At 38.8% G+C, this 21022-nt stretch overlaps 2 protein-coding genes across 2 annotated transcripts in view; one reads left to right on the forward strand and one right to left on the reverse strand.

Annotated features, from left to right (window-relative positions):
* Positions 1 to 21022, reverse strand: part of Cd96 (CD96 molecule) — an 88699-nt gene that overhangs the window by 36632 nt on the left and 31045 nt on the right. The window contains exons 5-7 of the mRNA XM_021720654.3: positions 17530 to 17585; positions 3977 to 4067; positions 1561 to 1749 (exon numbers count right to left, since the gene is read on the reverse strand). Coding sequence (XP_021576329.2) covers positions 1561 to 1749; positions 3977 to 4067; positions 17530 to 17585 — 336 coding nt within the window. The remainder of the gene's footprint in view (positions 1 to 1560; positions 1750 to 3976; positions 4068 to 17529; positions 17586 to 21022) is intronic.
* Zbed2 (zinc finger BED-type containing 2) lies at positions 10390 to 11723 on the forward strand. Its single transcript, XM_005340987.3, is given in 5 exon segments — positions 10390 to 10534; positions 10537 to 10984; positions 11330 to 11423; positions 11653 to 11689; positions 11692 to 11723. Coding segments are annotated over 5 exon segments (741 nt in total). The 5' UTR covers positions 10390 to 10404.

The following is a 21022-nucleotide window of genomic DNA, read 5'->3' on the forward strand; positions in this document are numbered from 1 at the left end:
TTTATTGTCTTTAATATTTGATCATGGAGGCTGAAGATCCATTTGACAATTTAAAATTAACCCCCTGTTTAGAGTCTAGAATTATACTAGATTGATGGTTCCCTTATAAAATTAGAATTATGGCGTGTTTTGGGTTATCAGAATTAGTGTTCCTCCTTATTACCTTAAAAGTGATCATAATTTTTGATCTTGAAATCAAGCACAGTTTTCACATTACAAAATATTGATTTTGTTTTTCAAGCACAGGAATAGGTTTCTCTTTAGGAATTTGAGGTTTTACAGTAGCCAAAGCTACTGACAAATGTAAGTGACAAACAACTAACTTCATACTGTTCCAAAGCTGAAGCCATGTCCAGCCTTCTGGAAAAGTGGCATCCATATTGCCAAGGGAGTTAGGAAGAGCCAAGAAAGGCTATGTTCATGTAAATCCATCAAAACTTCTGAATGATTGACGAAAAGATCATTGACCACTTTGTTCATACTTATACCTATACACACAGGGAGGGCTCTGTGGACAATGTCACCTTTCCAGCATCAGAGGATGCCTGCTTCTGGGTAGTGAGGATGGATTTGGTGGAGATGTACATTATTCTTCATCCCTAGATCCCAGTAATAACCAACCATTATATTCGCAAAGGAACTTAGCAGGACCCGAGATACAAAACGTGTCCTTGGGACAAAGAAAAACCCTTTCCCTCATAAGTTATACTGTGTTTTTATGATTATGTCAGAGACTACATTATTTCTGAAAATAGGATAATGATTTAAAAGGTTCATTGTCCTACAGAGTGGTAATAATGATTTGCAAATCTGTTTAGTTTTATAAGATTATTATTAAATACACATCTTTCAGATGCCATTAGAGATGTTTTATAGGCATATCTATTGTCACTGCATTTGTGGAGACATTTGTTCTCATTTTTTATGTAGTAAAATATTCATTATTTGATCTGGCTCAGAGTAGTAAATATTCTGGTTAGTTAAATTTTGTAATAACTAGAATGATGGTATATATCAATATTCAGGTCATAAAAGTCTTCTACATCCCAGATACTGTGCTTCAAACTAGGGCACTAAAATCATTAGGCTATAGTCCTTTTCCTGATGGTATTTATATTGCAAATATGGTTTACCCATTTCTAAGTATTAAAATTATATATGCTGTAAACAATTGGATATTTTTTATGAGTTAGAAGAAATTTTAGGATCATTTTAATCTCTATTAATCCTCAGTATTTACATTAATCTTTGTTATGTGGCAAATTAACAAAAATGCTAATTAAGAGTTATGATTGATAGAATTTGAACAAAAATTACTGTATTCAACAGAAATTCTTTATGGAAACAGGAATCATCTACTTTCCTTTTCATTTGAAGAAATTCTTGTAATATTATTTGTGAAAATGCTTGATAATTTGAAAGTAAAGCATTAGGGAGAGGGTTTTCTGAGATCAAAGTATTATGGAAATGGTGAGTACTTTTTTTGTTCTGATTAGATATGTTTTGAATTTTTTGCAGTATTGTCCAGCCCTTACTGACTTTATTAAATAAACAACTCACCTAAGGAAAAAGTGATCTTTTCTGATGAAGTATTCCACATTTTATTTCCAGGGACTGGAGACAGAGCCATACACCAAATGGTCAGGTTATTTGATTGGGTTGGTTCACTACCATGCATCCTTGTTAAAGTAGACTTGAGCTCCAGAAATCCATTTTTGCCTTTTCTCTCTTCATTGGTAATGTTTATTCCTACAAAATAGATTCAAACATGGTTATCACTAACATTTTTTTTTGCATCAGCCATATAATGATACCAAGACATGGCCATATCATTTGAAGTTGTTTTTTTGTTTGCTTTATTTTTTGAGATGGCATCTCACTATGTTGCCCATGCTGACATCTAACTCCTTGGCTTAAGCAGTTCTCCCAGTTAGGCCTCTCAAGTAGCTAGGATTATATGCTTGTGCCACCACACCCAGCTAATTTATGGTGATGCAGGGGCGTAATGTAGTCAAACTGTAGCTTCTATGAAGTGATGCTCAATTTCAGCAGCCCTGGAATTAACCTGAAGTGTTTGCTTGTGCTTCTACAAAGTGTTGATCTGATCTGCGGTCAAGGTATGAAATGCATTGATTAGTAGTGTTGCTTTGTTTGTGACTATGGGTCCAGGGTTTAGGGGCAGATTTTCCTAGCTCCGCAGCACTGTTTACTATAATGATGAGATTGATGATTTTCACCTGGACTGGGTTAGACTCTGGGAGGGTTCTGTTGTAGAGTCTGGTTATGTAGCAAGAATACACCTACATGATGTGTAAAATAAAAAAATAACCTCATCCACAACTCTACTTTGAGCTTCTTACTTCAGTGCTGTTCTACACCATTCTTTGGTGGTTCCTGCTCTGAGAAAGTGCTTCCGGCTGTGACCCTTTCAGAGAAAGTACAGAGTAGGTCACATCTGAGTTCCAGGGACTCTTTGTAACTGTAGCAGATAACACATATTCTAATTGAGTTTCTATGTGTACCCTTTCCCTGAAATAAGCTGTAGATTTATAAGTATTTGCATTTTGCATCTTGCAAAGTCTTTAAAAATTGGATGCTGTTTGCCTCTATCAGTACAACTTCCAAACAGCACATATGGCCACAGGAAAATAATGTAAAATTATCCATCACCATAGGTCAGATCTTTCTGGACTCTCACAGTATTTTTGAAATTTTTTTTATTTTAGGGGATACCAGGGATTGAACTCAGGGGCACTCAACCATTGAGCCACATTCCCAGCCCTTTTTTGTATTTTATTTAGAGACAGGGTCTCACTGAGTTGCTTAGTGCCTGGATTTTGTTGAGGTTGGCTTTGAACTCACCATCCTCCTCCCTCGGCCTCCAGAGCTGCTGGGATTACAGGCCTGCACCACAGCATCCAATTTTCACAGCTTCTTTACATTAAAACTTCTTAATGCTAGTTTTGCAGTTATTTCTTAACAAAGCAATAGTTAAATGTCATTGTGTACTGATAGAATTCTGACCACACCATTGAGCCTCCTGGTTAAGAGTAATGGGCACATCAAATCTAGGTGCTTTACCTATGCAGGGTTTATTTGATAGAACATATTTACAATAATCTTTAACAGATATTTTTAAGATTGCATCATATTATTGTTGTGGATGAATTGCCTAAAGCAAACTAATTAACACAACCAATAAATTATGCTTTAAGGGATCAATCTAATCATCCACATAAGCTTTTAATTTTAAAAGTTAAAAATAATCATGCAGCAAGAGTTTTGTGATTGATTTATTGTTAAAAATATGTTAAGCTTAAAGGAAAAACGACCCAGAGGAAGGCCTGTTGTCCAGGCAGGGGTTGTCTGAGATTGTTTTGACAGTGGCTGTCATGGTTACCACTTATGAAAAATACAGTTTTGTGCTGAGCTTGTCTCAGTGTGTGTTTCTGCCCCAGGAACTTTTAATCCTCCTGGTGAACATGTTTTTTGTTAAGGATCCAGTTCCTTTATATATACTTCCTCCAGAGCCCACAGCCCCAAATTCTGCCCCAGATCCTCACAAAATAAGTAAAAATTATTTGATTGATTTAAAGCAGTAGTGCTAAGTAAACTGAACACCTTTACTGAAATAAGAAATGGAAGAAAAGGTAGCAATGTTACAAAAGCTGAGAACTTATTAGTAATAACTATATGTTGATGTGTTTTGCCCTCATGTAAGACATTTGCTTTCTCTAACACTTAAATAAAACAGTGCTTTTATGTGGTTTGATGGAGCCACCTTCATTCTGGGAAATGTTACCTTCCACCCCATGGGAGAGTCAGATGAAGCATCAGAAAATGGCATCTGATGGCTAAGACAATGTTTTTCCTCAGTGAAAATTAATTTTAAATGCCAAGATAACTTGGGCAATGAAAATTTCTAATGTTTTATTTTTTTCTTTTTAAACCCATTTCCATTGATTTCCTTCTTTACCTTTTTCTTCACCTTGAAGAAACCTTCCATCTATAAACCATGTCAGGCTTGCTTTGGGAAACACATTCTTTAGTGAGCAGGTAAATGTTCTCTAGGACAGACATAAAGAAGATTATTTGCAAATTCAGAAGTAATTGGTATTCCTTACACATTCACCAATGTTCACACAAGACAAATTGGCAAAACACGATTTTCTCTCTTTTTAACTGGGCAACCTACTTCTGAGATAGATTGTATTAAAATGTTTACTATACATATTGCTGTACTTCATTGTCTACAGAGATGTTATACATTTAGGGCTAGGACCCTAGGTTCAATTTAAGTATCTAGGACTATACTAATGTTACCTGTCTGGTTTAAGGGTTTTAGAAAAGGGAAATCATAACTTTGTATGGGCAGAGTAATCCAGTACTAAATAAAAACTATAGAATAGAAGGAATAAAGGTATATCAGGCAAAGGCCAGAAAAGAATATTGTTAGATTACAAGTGGGGAGAGATGCAGATGTTCTGGTTTCCAAGCAATGTAAAAGATTATTTGCAGCAACGACTATAGCAATCATTAATATAATTATACCACTTTTGACTTGCAAAGAATTTTTCTAATTATTGTTATTTTTTACTTTTTGTCTTGATTCTTTGCCTTATTATTGCCATTTGACAGATGGGAAAAATCAAGTCATCAAGAGGCTAAAGGAAGTGGAAAACAGTTAATGGGCACTATTGAGGAACTATGTCACCTCCATATCAGTCCAAGGTGTTTCCTGGTAAAACATGTCATATCCAAATAAGAAAAATAAAAGGGGAAGAACAGATGGTTATGTTACAAAAGCATGGAACTTAGATGATAGGTTAGTTTTATTTTTAACACTATTCTTTATGGATAATACTTTTTCTATAGCCTGGTGAAAATATTCAGTGATGTTTATTGAATCCCTGTTGTTTTATCTGATTCCCTAAAAATCATAATTCCATTTATAATTAACTTTGAAGGATATGGAAAACAACAACCCCTAGGGAGAAAAGGAGGGAGAGAAGAAAAATAGTGGACTCTGAACTTTTACAATTTCCTGCTCTACAACTATTTTCCTGACTGCCCAACTGACACATTCTACTATGATTAAGTCTCTAATCATTAAGTCACACTGAACATTCTGCTATGATTAACTCTCACTAAACTCTATAAAAATCAGACCTCTACTATAACCAGTTGCCATTTTCTCCCCTGAAAATGTGCCATTCTGCTGCTTAATAAAGAAAGATTTGCTGATCCATAAAGGTCTGTCCCCATTTCGGTTATTTTTGCTTTCAAACCTGTTTTCTAAACAAGAGATGTGTATATTTTGTATATGCCTGGCCCAGGTTCTTAGTGCCCAAATATTCACAATTGAAAAATATAATAGTTAACCAGTAAAGAACAATTAACTGTGGGTGATGTTTGCTGTGCCACTCTATAAACTGGTGACTCCCAAAGAATTGGAAACTACAGAGCTGAGAAACTGTACTGAAGGGTGCTAGGGAACATTTTCCTGGTGGGAGTCCTTTGAGGTGCAGCTTACCATTCCTCAGTTTATCACTATCGAATCCCCAGGAAACAAGCAAACTTTCAAAGAGGGTTACATATCACCTAGACGACAGTGGTTGGCAACTGCTGTGACTTCCAATATTTTCACTCATTCAACACGTGTTTTTTCAAGGCAATGGGGACAGTCATGTATGTGGCAATTATGTAGAAAATATGAAATTTTATCTTCTAAAAAATAAAAAGTAAAACCGGATCTCTGAAAATACACTTATTATCAAGTAAAGAAAATTCAGTTCATTTCATCCAATAAAATGCCAAAAATGGATTTTTATTTTCAGTTAGTCCATAAAGGAGTAGAGAGACATAGGAAATGAAATTCTAAAAAGAAAATGTTGTAAAGGTTTAATATCAGGTTCAATGTGTTAACCATTCTCATGATTTATTTCTTCCACCTTCAGTTAACCCACAAAAAGATGATGATACAGTAATATCAGAAACAATTGGGGGTTTCATTATTTTACAAAGGCAGTGGGCTCACTGAACAGATATCTTATCAACTTCCAAAAACAGTTGAAAAGATCTGACTCTTACAGGGGCTTGGGTTGTGGCTCAGTGGTAGAGCACTTGCCTTTCACATGTGAGGCACTGGATTTGATCCTCAGCACCACATAAAAATAAATAAATGAAATAAAGATATTGTGTCCATCTACAACTATTTTTTTTTTGTTTTGATTCATGTTTCTGAAACTACTGAGATTTCAGATATTCTATATGACCTCCAGACTCTGTGTTCCAAGATTTAGTTTAGGTTCTTGTTCTAAAACTCTTCCTGATCTTTAAAACTGAAAATTCAGAGACCAAAATGGTTCAACCAGAGGCCAAATGCCCTAGGAAATTTCAAATATATGTGTTTGTAGAGCAAGCAGAACTGTCTTTAATAGGGAACTTCCATTTGGCTTCAACGAGTAAGAACATGCTAAATCTGAAAATATATGAAGGAAATATGCATAAGAATGTACATGCACACAAATATGTATGAAAAAACATGTATTCTGTGGCTGAGAAGTAAAAATCCCTTCACTAACTTATTGTGTACCTATTGCATTGAGAGATGAGTCATATAATTTTTTTTCAATGCATTATTCTAACTATATAAGGAATAAGTAAGCACTAGTACAGAGAATTATGTAACAAATTCCCACCAAGTATTTGGACAGTTATACAGGAATACAGAAAAGAGTAAAATCTGAGAATTACTTAGAAAACAAAGTCACATTATGTGGACAGGGAAAGTATGGGCCTGGATTCTATTGGTGGTCTTTGTTGGAAAGTAGTGGGGAATTCCCCCACATAGACAGGTAGAGTGAGCTCCCTAGTAGAACATCTTAAGGACCATATGTGAGTCAGGGGTGTTGCCCCAGAAGCTGGGAGGAGCTGGTATATGATTAGAGGACCATGAGATTGAGATGCCAAAAAAAAAAAAAAAAAAAAGCAAGTCCACATCTGACTATAAGATTGATTATTTCTAAAGCCATGCTTGTAGTTCAAAGGAAAATTAGCTCCACCTCCTCCATGTTGTATTTAACCCCAGCTTTGTGGTTTTTCACTAGAAAACACCTCCACTTCCTTGAGTGTGCAGCCCTCATTAATTATGTAAGGAATGTTTGTTTAAAACTAATAATATAAAGTTTATTTAACTGAAACTTCCCTAAATTCTCTACCATCCTTCCTCAAGACTGACCAGGCCAAGAAAGGAATAACAAAGATATCTTCATGATTTGTAAGGTCATCATGAACTTGTGACTACTTGTAAAATCAACAGACTGCCAACCACCAGATTTTACAACTTCCCCTTCAAGGCTACCAGAAAAGGCCTAGGCATCTGCAGCCATCAATCACTTTCTATTTTAAATTACCCTTCTGAAGATGAAAGGAGCCTGAAATGCAAGCTGAGTTAGGACACCAGTTCACCATCTTCATGGATTGGCTGGTTTATGGAATCAACCTTCTTCCTTGCTCCAACTGTTATGGTCTGATTTAAAAATGCTGATATCAGTTAATCAATAATTAATGTTATATATTATAGATTAAAAATATAGATCAATAAAATAGCAAGTATAGCCATATTGACTCCATCTTTATGGTTCCCATATGAAACTATCATATGAACTGTTTCTGAGAAACGAAAATGAAAGCTTTCTTCTGCTGCAAGTTATTTTTCTGAACTGTGTACCTCACAAAATGTGCTCAACCCAGGATATGGTGGTCTTGGTGGTCTGCATGGCTTTGAAGTAGACTCTCACCCCTGCTAAACACCTGCTTGAACCCAGGATGTGGTTGTCTGAGTTGTTTTGCTAACTGATTTTTCAGCTTCTGGAGTCTGCTTGCTTGCTACCTGGAAAATTCTATAAGATGTGGTTTTCTTCCTTAAATATTGGAACACAGATAGCTTGGCACGCTTCTGTCAGAAGGCCATTTGGGCATGGCAGAAGCATCCCTGGTCAGATAATAGAGCTCTCTAATTTGTTTTAAATTTGGACTTGGAGTGTTTTCTGAGTGTCTCCGTGCAACACAACAACTGGTTCTTGATTCACTAAGCACCTTTCAAGCAGTGAGTAAAAGGACTTGGATTTGTAACATTTCCTCATTTCCACAGATTAAATACTGTGACTATTTAAATTAACCCCATTTACCTTACCAATATTTGGACAGCACCTTTCCCAAAGATCTTTTCATCAGATCACTTTGAAAACATTTAGCTTTTTAATATAAAAAGAGATTATTTTTGTCTCTTCAAGTTTTCCTATTTGTTTACCAATTCTTCACTTCAATTTGGAATCTTTCCTCCACCCTTTTTTCCCCACTGGAAATTTAATTTGTAGTCCTTACATGTTTTGGGCTATGCTTTTTCTATCTTTTCTTCTACAATGCAAATTTTATTTTATTTTTTATGGACATCCTAAACATATTCCTATCTCCTCTTGGTAGATCTTCCTTCCCAAATTTAAAATAAATGTGTGTGTGTGTGTGTGTGTGTGTGTGTGTGACACACACACATATATACACACACACACACACACACACACTTAAATGTGTATTTTTGCTTAAGTGGTGACTATTCCTTTATTTCTGAGAGTAGAAGCCAGAAGCATTTTAGTTTTTCCAAGTCTAGTTACATAATACAATAAAAAATATTCCAAACTCTATTTCCCAACTTGCCATACTTCTTTGAATTTTAGGTTTTTTTCACTTAATCTTCCCTGTTCAGCAAGTTCTTTAACTTTTCTACTGACTGCATTTATAACAGCCATAGATGTCAAACCCAAAGTCAAAACTCATGATCTGAAAATTGGACAAAATATTTGGAATCACAGGTTCTTGAGGTATGTGGGTTTTGGCCCAAATTTCACCCCCACTCTTTTGCCTTAAATCTCTTTCTTTGCTTGAGAGGTCACATAATCTCCTCATGGGGAAATTGAACTAAAAGTTGTAGGTGCTTGACAATCTGTTTTGCTGCATCGCATTTGCTGGATACAGCTTTTGTGGTGGTGGAGGGGAGGAGAAAGGTTTGCCTTTGTGTCTAATTGCTGCAGAGAAACCTTATGAACAGAGACACACCCACTTGAAAACAAAACTCTCCTGGAAGTGGGAGGAAACCAGAATTGGAGGTGTCTTCCTCCTGGGGTTAAGAGCCAGCTAACAACCACCCAGGTGTTCAGGAGCACATTCACTGGGCACCAGAGAGATCAGGGGCAAGTTCAGAGCTTCCTGGCTTGTAAGTACCCACTGTGTCTTGGGGTGTGTGTGGGGGGGGGGATTTCCTAACTCTTCAGGGTTGTAAAGCTTGATGAAAAAAACAAAACAAAAAACAAAACAAACGCTCTCATTAATTTAAGAAATAACACATGAAAGAAGAGAGAAATCAAACTTTTTTAAAAAATGCAATATAACTGTTTTTAAAATGCAAGGTAATTTCCATGTATTTATTTATCTCTAAAATGTGGTAGATAAACCAAGCATCTGGAGGAAGGTGCTTCAAAGGTTTTATTAGCTGTTGACTTGGAAGGTGATCATGGTAGGGAAAGGGGAGTATGGTGAGCTGCCTACTGAGGAAAACCAGGCAACACCAGGTTTGTGAGGATGTGCTCCACCCTTTCTCTGTGAGTGCCAGCCCCTCTTGCTAAAAGCAGGGAGGCCTGCTGGTAAGATTTCTTAGAATCTCAGCCTCAGAGGAACCTCTCTAGGGACAACTGACCTCACACTGGGAACTTGATTATGCAGATCCTGGCAGGCCTTGCAGCATCTGGACTACTTACTGAAACAGCTTAGAAAGGGAGTCTCTCTCTTTCATGATCATCTGTGTTTGCTTTTCCCTACCAAGGAAGAGCCAGTGAGGCCCCAGCCCTGGAAGTCCTGAACAGCCTGAATCCTGAGGCTATTCCTCCTCCCTCCAAAACACATTCCGTAACTAACAAGGACCACAAAAACAGCACGGAGAAGAATAAAGAGAAAAACCTAAAATTTTCAATATGCAAAAATGCCTGTTTTGATGGGTGATGTGGTGAACACTGAGTTCACTTAAAAGCCTTATAATGGTTGGGCAGTGAATGTCTTTGCTACAGGAAATAATGTGTTTTGTCTTCCTGGCCTATTCAAGGAGGGATCAGCAAGTATTTTGGGTGTGGAAGAAATGTACTCATAGACTCTTTTGCCTGAATCTGACTCAGTTTTTCCAGTGAAGCAGAAAGGAGGAAACATCACATCCCCAGGTGTGCCTAGCCTTTGACCATTATTGTGAGTCCCCAAGAGTTACCCTAGTCCCTTCCCCAGTACACATTCAGCTTATAGCTTGACTAAAGACGTTTTGTACACGTCTAGGGACATCAGAAGACAGTGGAAGGAGACATGATGAGTCGAGAAGAGGTGGAAGAGGAGGCAATCAGGATTCAGGCAAAAGGAGACTTGGAGATGAAGGAGGAGGAGGAGATCTGTGAGGCTGGAGAGCTTGGTCCGTTTGTGAGTACTGTGCCCACCCCATACCCTACAACAAGGGGATCCAGATTTCTGAGGCATGGAAGTATTTCCACCTGGCCCCTGCTCGTGCTAGTCACCATCCCAACTAGTACACCACCTGCCGCCTGTGTGGCAGGCAGGTGAGCTGTGGTCCTGGGGTTAATGTGGGCACCACCGCTCTTTGGGAGCATCTGAAAAGCATGCACAGGGAGGAGCTGGAGAAGAGTGGCCACTGCCAGGCGGGGCAGCGCCAGGACCCACGGCTCCCAGGGCCCCAGCTCCCGGTGCCCATCGAGGGAGACTGGGGCAGGTTCCCAGAGCAGGCCAGCACCCTAGCTTTGTGGGCCAGCCAGAGGGAAAAAGAGGTGCTTAGGAGGGAGAGGGCAGCATAGTGGCGGGAGAGGGCTATGGAGAGATGCGAGCACGCCTTGGAGGAGGTAGGAAGGGCCATCCTGGAGATGAAGTTGTTGTGGTGTGACCTAATCAATATAAAACATAGACAAACAATTTAAAGATGTTTGTAGCATGATAATAAGTATGTGTAAAAACCTATAGGTTAACTATAGTCATAAAGAAGCATTAATATAGGTTAAGTTACAGGACAAAGATAGCTGCATAAGACAATTATAAGGTTAAGAATTGTTATAGGATTGTGTAAGTAAAGCATAACCAAAGTGACTCTATTTTACTGCTTCTTTTAAAAAAAAAAGTCAAAAACCATTACAAGGACTGTTTCTGAGAAGTCGAAACAAAAGTTGTCTTCTTGAAAAAGTTATTTTTCTGTACTTTGTACCCCACAAAATGTGCTCCCTGAAAGGTATGGTGGTCTTAGTGACCTTTATGGCTTTGAAGTAGATTCTTGCCCCCTGCTCAAACCCAAGATGTGGTTGTCCGACTCTGCTCTGCTAACTGTTTTTTACCCAGCTCTGTAGTCTGCTTGCTTGCTACCAGGAAAATTCCATGATATATAATCTTCCCCCTTAAATATTCAAGCCACAGGCCAGTCGGGTGCTTTTCTCCCACAGAGGTTGAGTCTCTTAGGGGAATCAGTCCCTGGCTAGGTAATAAAGCTCCCTTTTGCTTGAATTCAGACTTTGAGTGGTTTCTGAGCGGCTCCCTATAACAAAGTGCAAGGTGTAGGCTGAGAAGAAGGCATGCCAGCGTGGAGAGAAGGACCTGCGATGGCTGCACATCCTTTCCATTTTGTTTAAATCGAGCTTAGGGGAATCTCTTCTGAAAGTACTGACTTCTCCATTTTAGTTCCAGCTCAAACATGAAGCATGGTTTAGTGGCATTTCTGTTTTTAAGAAAAACAGTACATAGTGTGATTCATCTCAACAGGTCTGAGTGGACCAAATGCCTATCTACAGGGTTCCTAGTGTTTGCTGACCCTTGGCAAAACCCTCAAAATGTATTAACTAAAGATAAAAGTAGTTTTGGGACCATGTACTTGTGAGTTGTTTCAGGGCAGGATGTAGTAGACATTGTTTAGTAAAAATAACTGGATTTATTCCCTGTACTTGTTTTCAGTGGAGCAAAGTTGGGGCAGTTGAGGCTGGGCAGGGAACTGGAAAGTCCATCTGAGCAGCTCACCTCAGAGACTGTAGGAGAGCAAAGCCAGACTCCCTGGAAGGGGGCTGTTTGCACACATCCTGTTGGTGACTTTAAAGCTGATTCTGTGTGATCCCCAGTGGAAAGGCAAAGGCTCAAGCCAAAGCCCTCTTGACACTTGCAGTGCATCTTTTTCTCCAGTGGTTATGTGTTTTGCCATCTGCTTAGAATAAAGCTGCTTCATTAGTATTACCTGTCAGCTTCCTGTGAGTTTTTTCCCAACAATTTGACACTTCAACTAATTAATCTGTAATTAGCACAGAGAAAAGCAAACACTTTTCAATTCAATTGGTTGAAGCAAAATAAAGAATATAAAAGTTTACTCCCAAATATTTTTTAAAAATAATCTAAAGTCATATTAAGACCTATTAATGGAGGAGGGGTTACTGAAGAAGAGACAAAAGAACCTCAGAAAGAAGATGGAGTAAGAAAGGAGACATAAAGAACAGTCATAAGAAAAGAAAAGGGACCCAGAAGAAATGTGAAGATGGGAAAGACAGACCTTACCATATAAAGAGAAAAGAAATCACAATTGTCTCGTCCAGTGAAGGACAGAGAATATTTTCTTAAATCCCAAGGTCAACTTCAGTAAGTTGCTTTTGTTCTGTGCCCACAGATCAGTCATTCATTCAATAAGTAGGTTTTAGATTTTATTTGTATCTCTGAAATACCAACTACAGGGCAATCTATTGTTCTCTGATTTTAAAAATGACTATCCCTCTTTGAATGTTCAGAGATACTTTTTAAAAAGGGAGCCTGACAGTCCATAGGGAAAGAAAAATCTCCTTCATTCTTAAGGATATTAAATGTTAACTGAATAAAATCAAACTGGAGACCACTCTGGGCTTTGCACTGGAGTTGACTTTTGTTTTGGAAAATTCCTCTAGCACTTTTTCTTTTAAATGTGTGGGAGTGGAGACTGAGAGAACCAGACAAGACAAGACGAGATGAAGACAGGGTCCCACTATCTCACTGATACACCAAGTATCCAATGGGCACCAAACTCCTTGAAAGTTAATGAGATGCTGGTATAAAAATGGGCTGTTCCTCCTGCAGTCCTCACCTACCAGGCTCACTCCTCCTGCTTTCTAGACTTGTTGGAAGTCTAGCAGTGAGACCTGTCTCCCCTGTGAGCTCTTTGTGGAACAAACAGAAGTCCAAACACCAGCCTTGAGAAAAACCCAGGCTATACTGCAGTCCTATAATTCTCTTTCTAGAAAACTGCTGTGATTAAAGGATTTCACTTCCCCTGTGCTTTCCCCACGAGGGCACAGTGCCCCCTTTAAGGCCTTCCTCTTCTGTGCTCAAAGTTTAGGTGCTCACCAAGGCAAATGGTGATGGCTTCTGGGAGTCATGACCCTGACATTTGAAGTCAGAGCATTTTTAGTGCCACAAAATATGCCCAACAAAAAGAGGCTGTCATACTTAACCTCTTAAAAACAAAATCCAAAATCATACATTTGGAATGAGATTTAAGAAAATCAAGGAATCTACAGGGGTTCAAGCTTTGCAAAACTAAACACACACAAAATGCTAGCCAGTCGTGTTAATGTCTTCTTCTAACCACAGCACAGTTTTTAAATTTGTGGTGTTGATAGGCAAGTGGCATGAGGTTAAGGGGATACTATGTACTGGGTGCATTGTGTTGACCCCTACAAAAGCAATTTACCTGAAGCCCTACCCAGCTTAGGTCAATGGGCTCTGTTATATTCCTCAGCAAACAACCTGTCATCTTCAGGAGGAATGCAACCCTTAAAATGCTGATAAGAAGAACATAAGTTACCCTGGATGTGTGTGTATGCGGGACGGGTGGCGCTTTTATGACCCTTACACAGAACAGATCCCAAAACTCAGGGAGATATGATAATTAGAACTGGTCAGCATGGTCCAAAGTGACCTTGAGTTGCCTTGGACCTTAATTGTGCACAGTGTAGACTTAAAAGTGTGCTGTCATCCTGCTATCAGTCAAAAGGACAAGGGGTGAATCTAGGAAACTTCCCCAGGACCCAAAAAGACTGGAAGGCAAGAGGAGTGTGTCTTTCTTCTCTCTGAGAAGAGCCACTCTCTTCTTTGAGAGAGTCCTCTTTTCCCTTTTCTTATCCCTTCTGATAAACTCATGTCTGTTACTCTGAATGACATGTCTGAAATCTTCCTGGCATGATCACAAGAACTAGTGAGAAAGGATCCCTGTGGCTGCCTCAGCTTTGACAGGCTCAGCCCTGCAACAGCGTCTGTTTTTCATGGTTCTTATTATTGTAGATTCTTTTCCTCTTTAGGCAACATAACTTCAGACTGTTTTTGTTTCCTATGTTTCATGCTAGATAGCTTTCCTTTAGATGTTTTCCCCTAAATTTTGCCAAGCAAAATAAATGTAGGGAGTGACAAGGACAGGACCTAGGGAGATGATTGGATTAGAATATAAAGCAAGAGATGCATTGTGGTTTTGGAAAGCCTGAACTGTTAAATAAAGTGGGGTTTTATGTGTCTCTCTTGTGTCTTCTTATGCTCCATCAGCAGCTGTGTGCTGTGGGGCTCTTTGGCCCAGCATCTTTTGCTCTAATGCAAAAATCTGCTACATGGGGTTTGCAGGGGCTGAGGTTTGGATAAGAGATTCCCTTCTCATTGCAGCTGCAGGAGCATAGCTGTGTGTTGTGTGGGAGTCCTGGTGAGAGAGTGGCCTCAGGAATGCACCAGGACAACCTGTCCTCAGGTGTGACACTTTCCTGGGATGTTGCTGGCATGTCCCTGTCTGAGAAAGTGTCTTTGTTAGGCTAATTTTGTGTCTTATCTATTTTAAAAGAAAAATTAAATTATTCATAAACTTTATAAGTTTAACTAAAACCATGGGAACTCAGCTCACAACTGATCAAGTCCCCAGCCTAGTCTGAAACTGGTCAGCATGGTCCAAAATGACCCTGAAGTTTCCTAGATTCACCCCTTGTCCTTTTGACTGATAGCAGGATGACAGCATACTTTTAAGTCTCCACTGTGCACAAATGTTGCTTGAGCAATGAAGATGTAGGACAGACTACACATCTTCATACGTGTGGATGTGATTAATTTCCAGAGAATGTAAGGGTTAGGAGATTACCGATACTGAATACTTGTGCTCTCCAGATGTAGATGCTTTGCATACGTTCTTTCGTTTGATCCTTCTATCACCCTTGTGAGGTTGGACTCATTGCCCCATTCACTGATGAGGAAGCTAAAGAACCCAGGTCCCAGAGACCCAAGTTAATAAGTGATAAAAGAGAATTCAGGCTTAGTTCTACCAGATCCCACAATCTATGTTCTGTTTCATTATTATTATTATCATCCCACACCATATCCTACATTCAGTCACATAATGGATTTATGAATCAATATTTACAAATGCAGAGGAAGGAATTGGTGAAAGTGTGGGTGAATGATAATAGGCAAAAACATATTCCTGAGACATCTATGTGCCATGTACTCCAGAACTGTGTATGAGTTTAATTATACTAAGAACCCTATGAAGTATTTCTTATTATTTCAATTTAGAGATTAATAAGCTGAGGCTCATGGAGGTTATCTAGTAGGTGATTGAATTAGGACTTGACCTTAGTGCTATTTGACCACATGATCTCCTCTTATCAGCCTCCCTAGATGTGGTTAGCTCTGCCCCTTATGAATGACTTAGCTAGATGTTAGGCTTTCCAGGCCCTAATTTCTCATCTGTGAAATGACAGATGCTCAACCTATATCAGAGCACATGGAAAGCATCACGAGATAAAAGTATGTGAAAGGGCTTTGAAGAGTTAATAAGTTATTAAGGACACAGCAGTGATTATAAGAATATTAGCGTGAGGAACTACTAATGTTTGGCAAGACCTTAAAAGAGCCACAGACAAGCCATGTCCTGCAGCTGGTTATACGGAGTTGGAGAGAGATTATTCACTAATTCCCCAGGAAAGAAATTTCTCTAGTTTTCCTAGATTTAAGTGAAGCAATGGTATAGAAGAGGAAATTTTATAACATGTGGCCTGTAAGCCATAGTCATTTTTTTTATAATGGATTCTTGGATTCAATTTATGATTTTATGTCTTGAGCTTATATTACTTGTAAACATTGACACCAAGAATCTATAACAGATCCTTGTAAGAAAGATACCTACCAAAATCTGTAATCTAATTAGATTATTTGCTGTATTTAAACTATCGAAATGAAGTCCACTAATAAATTTGGGAATTAATTAAAGCAGAAAATGATTAAACCCTTTTCAATATACTCAGGATTACAGAAGAAGTTATTTCAGAGGTTAATACATGAAATTGGCGAGAGACTTAGATACTTAGGTAATACATTATGTATGGTCATCCAAAAACATCCTACAAAGTCAGTTATGATTTGTATGTAGCTGTCAAATTAAATGGCTGATATTCAGCAGGACCACAAATCATGTTATTTAATGTTCTCAGGGTGAGAAGAAATTAGAATATCAGTAGAATTTTCTCTCACACCATGTAACAGCAGATGTTTGAGAATTAATAAGAGCACTTATTTTACCTGAGGATTTGAAAAGCATGGTTGAAATCATAAGGTCACAAGACAGCTACTTAAAGCAGATATTACTAATAACAATAAAAACAACAATTTTTTACTGAACGTTTATTATATGACACAAATTATACTACAAATTTTTCACATTAATTTTATATTTTAATTTTATGATGTTCTTAAAAAATAATAGTGAGCAGATATCATTATGAGTTACTTCATATGAATGATAAAACTGACTAAAAGATGTGAATTAATTTGCTCAAGGATACAACCAATAGCTGGGAAGTGGGTCCAGATCCCAGTGACTGGAGACTGGGAGCTACCCAGTCTTTCCTTTTTCTCCTGCCCTTCTTATTTCTAAAGAAGTAGCTATGATTTGGAGGAGGTACAGGAGGCACATTTCTTCTTATGACTGAAATGAAAGCAGTGGGAAAGCTGGTACAGAAAAATGGATTGCAACCCATTAAATGTCAGCTGAGTGAAATTCTCACTCTTAAACCAGGATTCACACTGCTCCCTACCCCCTCTCTTTGGTGCTGGGGATTGAACCAGGGCTTGTGCATGCAAGTTAAGTACTCTACCAACTGAGCAATATCTCCATCCCTCCCTCAATTTTTATTAAGGAGAAGTTTAAACAATTGGGACAATTTTCCAGGAAATTTAAGGACTAAGGAAAAGTGGTCACACCTTCTGAGAGCCCCAACTCAAAGTAAGGATCTCCATTCAGTTTGCAGAATCAGCTCAGCTTCTCTTTGTGCCCAGCAGCAGTAACTTGGCTAAGGACCCAGGAGTAAGGTCCTCTGAGGGAACAATCCTGGCAGCTGTGCAACCCAAACACCTTGGCATGTAATACTATAGATTTTCAAAGGCTTTAATGTGACTCACCTCTCCCAGGACATTCATGGTGCTGTTTTCCACAATCATGGGGATTTCTGGCTTAGCTTAAAAGCAAATAAAACATAGTTAGCAGCATTGAATGAAATCCTACCTGGCCACCAATGTGTGTGTGTGTGTGTGTGTGTGTGAGAGAGAGAGAGAGAGAGAGAAAGATTTGTCATCCATGAAACAATTATTAAACACCTACTGTGTGCCTGGCAAGATACTAGTGTCTAGGAAATAGACACATTATTTACATTTTTATGAAAAATATAGAAATTAGAATACACTGAGATAAGTGCAATGATTGAAAACATGTAGAACTTGAAGAAAACTTTTAAGAAAAGCTTCTTTTTTTTTTTTTTTTGGTGCTGGGGATTGAACCCAGGGCTTTGTGAATGTGAGGCAAGCATTCTACCAACTGAGTTATATCCCAGCTCCTAAGAAAAGCTTCTAACCCAGCCCTGGTGGTTAAGAGTTTTTTGGAAGATGCACCATGTAACTGGTACTTGAGTGATGATCAGTGTTGGATTACATGAGACTGGGAATGTGCAGGAGTGGAAGCGCAGCCAGTGGGGGAGAGAGAGGAATTCTACAAGTCCAAAGGCCAAGGGGTAAAGGGTAGAGTATCATTTTCAGGACCAAGAAGGGAGCCAGAAAAGCACTTGATACTTGTTTTGTTGCTTGGCACTAGGACATATCTGACAATAGTTAGTGATTCTTCTGTCCTGCTGGGTTGTAAGTGCCTCAAAGCCAGAGCATTTTATCTGTCTCTTCATCTCCAGTACTTTGCACCCAGCACAGAGTAGACACTTTTTTAACACCAGGTTTAACTGAAGTGACTTCAAGTAAGTTCTTCAGTCTAGCAGACAGAGCTTTCTGTGAACCTAAGATCCTAAGACCTGCTACCCCAGATGCTATGGGCTTGGCTTTTACCTGCACACACTTGGCTCTTGCTGATCACACCTATGACTCTCTGCCTAAGGATTCATTGGGATTGAGAGAGCACACTCAGTACAACAAAAGGGAAAATTGGAAGGAAGTGGAGTTAATGGTGATAGCAGATGGGAAGTTGGTGGATAAATACCTCAATTTTCTTGCTCTCGTTTGAGATAATCATTGTGTTCATGCTATTGCCCAGAGTTCCCAGTGAGACTGGCCTCTAAATCCACAATGGTAACTGGCTGAATCATGCATCATGCACATTTTATTATTTTACTTTCCTTCCTAGACTCACTTCCCTATGCCTCCTATTTCCCAACATGACCTCTCAAATAAATTAATTTATTTCAAATCCTGTCTCCATGTTTTCTTTCATGGGAACCCACACCAAGACACACCCTTAAACTCTCTTGGAAGGGAAGATATTTCTGACCTCTTGCCAGCAGAGAAAAAACATGTAGAATGAATGGCCTGAAAAAGAACAATTACTAAAAGATGCAGGGGATTCTCTCTGAGGTGCAGGAAATGAAGTTTTCAGCTAAGAAGTGGGGAAGAGCCAACTTGTGATGATGGAAAGTGACTCCCGGCCAAGGGACATCAAGCAAAGGGGGAAGGAAAGGAGTTGGCCAGCTTCTGGCCTTTGGTCTATTGAGAATGCAAAGTTGGAAGATGAGGCACCATTTGGGAAGAAGAAATGAGTAATTTAGGGCATGATGAACGGGTGGCGATACATTAAGTATTTATTTCAAGGTTTTCATGTTTTGTGTTTAGCTTATTCAATATGGGGAATCACCAAAGGATGGAGAGTAGGTTTTCAATAAGATTTATGATATAACTCTGGGCTTGGATTACTATAATACATATGCAAGGGATACCCACAAATAGATCAAAGGCTGGATAAGACTGTCCTTACACAGCCTAGCCAGCCCACTTACTAAATGGAAATCCATTAAGCAGGAAAGATGCTCATATTTCTAAGCATCTCCTGACAGCAGTTCAAAGAAGAAGCAACAGAAAAGTAGAGACAGAAAAAGTGGAACCAGATAGGGTGATAGAGTAAGATGTTAAGGAATGAAACTATTCAAGCCCAACATGAAAGTATTTTAACACAACAAAGAGTACAGGGTTTAAATGTTGACAAGGTAATTAGAATATGTTACAGTACCAAAAAAAAAAAATTGTTAAATGGGGACACAGCTTGCCTAACTTAAAAATTGGTGTTCTTGTCACATCCTGGATGGCTGCCTTCATTGTCTTGCCAACAGTCAGGCCAGAAGAGGCTGTTTCTTGTTTGTGCTAAAGTAGTCACACCCTGGTATGTGAACAAATAGTGAGAAGGATAGATAAGAGAGATGAGCAGTTTGTTTCCAACTCTTCCCTGGGCACTGCTTAGGCTTCTTAAGGAGGCTGATCATGAGGTGGTAGCTGCCTAGCCCACCCAGGTGGAAACCTGGAGAGAGAGGGAAGGGAGCCGCAGGAGGAAAGAGAGGGAAATTCTTTAAGCCAGGAATTTAATCAAACTAAATAAGTCTTGGCTGCTGCTACTCCCGTCTTTGCAGACTGTTTTGTGCTTTCTTCAAAAATGTTCTTTTCTTTTTGATATCCCATAATAATACGGTACGATTCTAAATAAAAACAAGTGTATGCAGAGAGCTGAGCAATAGTCTAACAGTCAATGTCCTTTGGTTTTATAAACTCATTTTCTCTTTGTTTACTTAATGTTTGAAAACAACTAATTGTCCATCCACATCACTTGCCTTTCTTGCTGCCTTTCTTTAAGAATGGCTTTTTAAACAAACACAGGTTTTGTGCTGGGGTTGTGGCTCAGTGGTAGAGTGCTTGCCTAGCCTATGTGAGGCACTGGGTTTGATTCTCAGCACCACCATAAATAAATAAATAAATAGATAAATAAATAAAGGTTCATTGATAACTAAAAAATATTTTTTTTAAAAAAATCACAGATCTTGATTACAAAACTGAAAAAAATATATAGAGCCAAGTGCCTCTGTTTTTTAATATTTCCTTTCACCACAGGACAAATTAGAATGTTCACATTTTTCTGTTAAAACTGCACCCTGCAGCGTCTCTGCATTTTGAGTGAGGCCACAGTAGATTTCATAGCTCAACTGTCTTCTCCTGAGAACTCAGGGTCAGAGGGCTAAGCCTGAAAATCATTTACTGGAAGCACTGACCCTGGCAGGATGGGGTGGGGAATGCTCCTGCTGATTTTGTCCAGAGCTTTGTTTAGTACCTTCTTTTTCTCATGGTGGCCTTATCTGCAGCAAGCAACTGGGATAATTAGATAACTAAGCAATTAGAGATGTCCAGTATCCTTAGGAAACATTAAGATGTTAAATCAGCAGAAAACTGACCCATATATGGTTTTCTGTATTTTATTCTATTAACTGAATACTTATTTTTTAGCCTTCTACCCTTGTTCCCACCCCCAGCAAGAATGGTAAAGATCAAGGCAAACAGAGCTTCAGAGGTCACCCCTGGAATGGCTGCAATCCAACATAAGAGGGAACTTCCTATTTAGGGGAAGAGTGATGCAGGGTGG

The sequence above is a fragment of the Ictidomys tridecemlineatus genome, chromosome 3 (assembly GCF_052094955.1).
Source record: "Ictidomys tridecemlineatus isolate mIctTri1 chromosome 3, mIctTri1.hap1, whole genome shotgun sequence".
Taxonomy (NCBI): Eukaryota; Metazoa; Chordata; class Mammalia; order Rodentia; family Sciuridae; genus Ictidomys; species Ictidomys tridecemlineatus.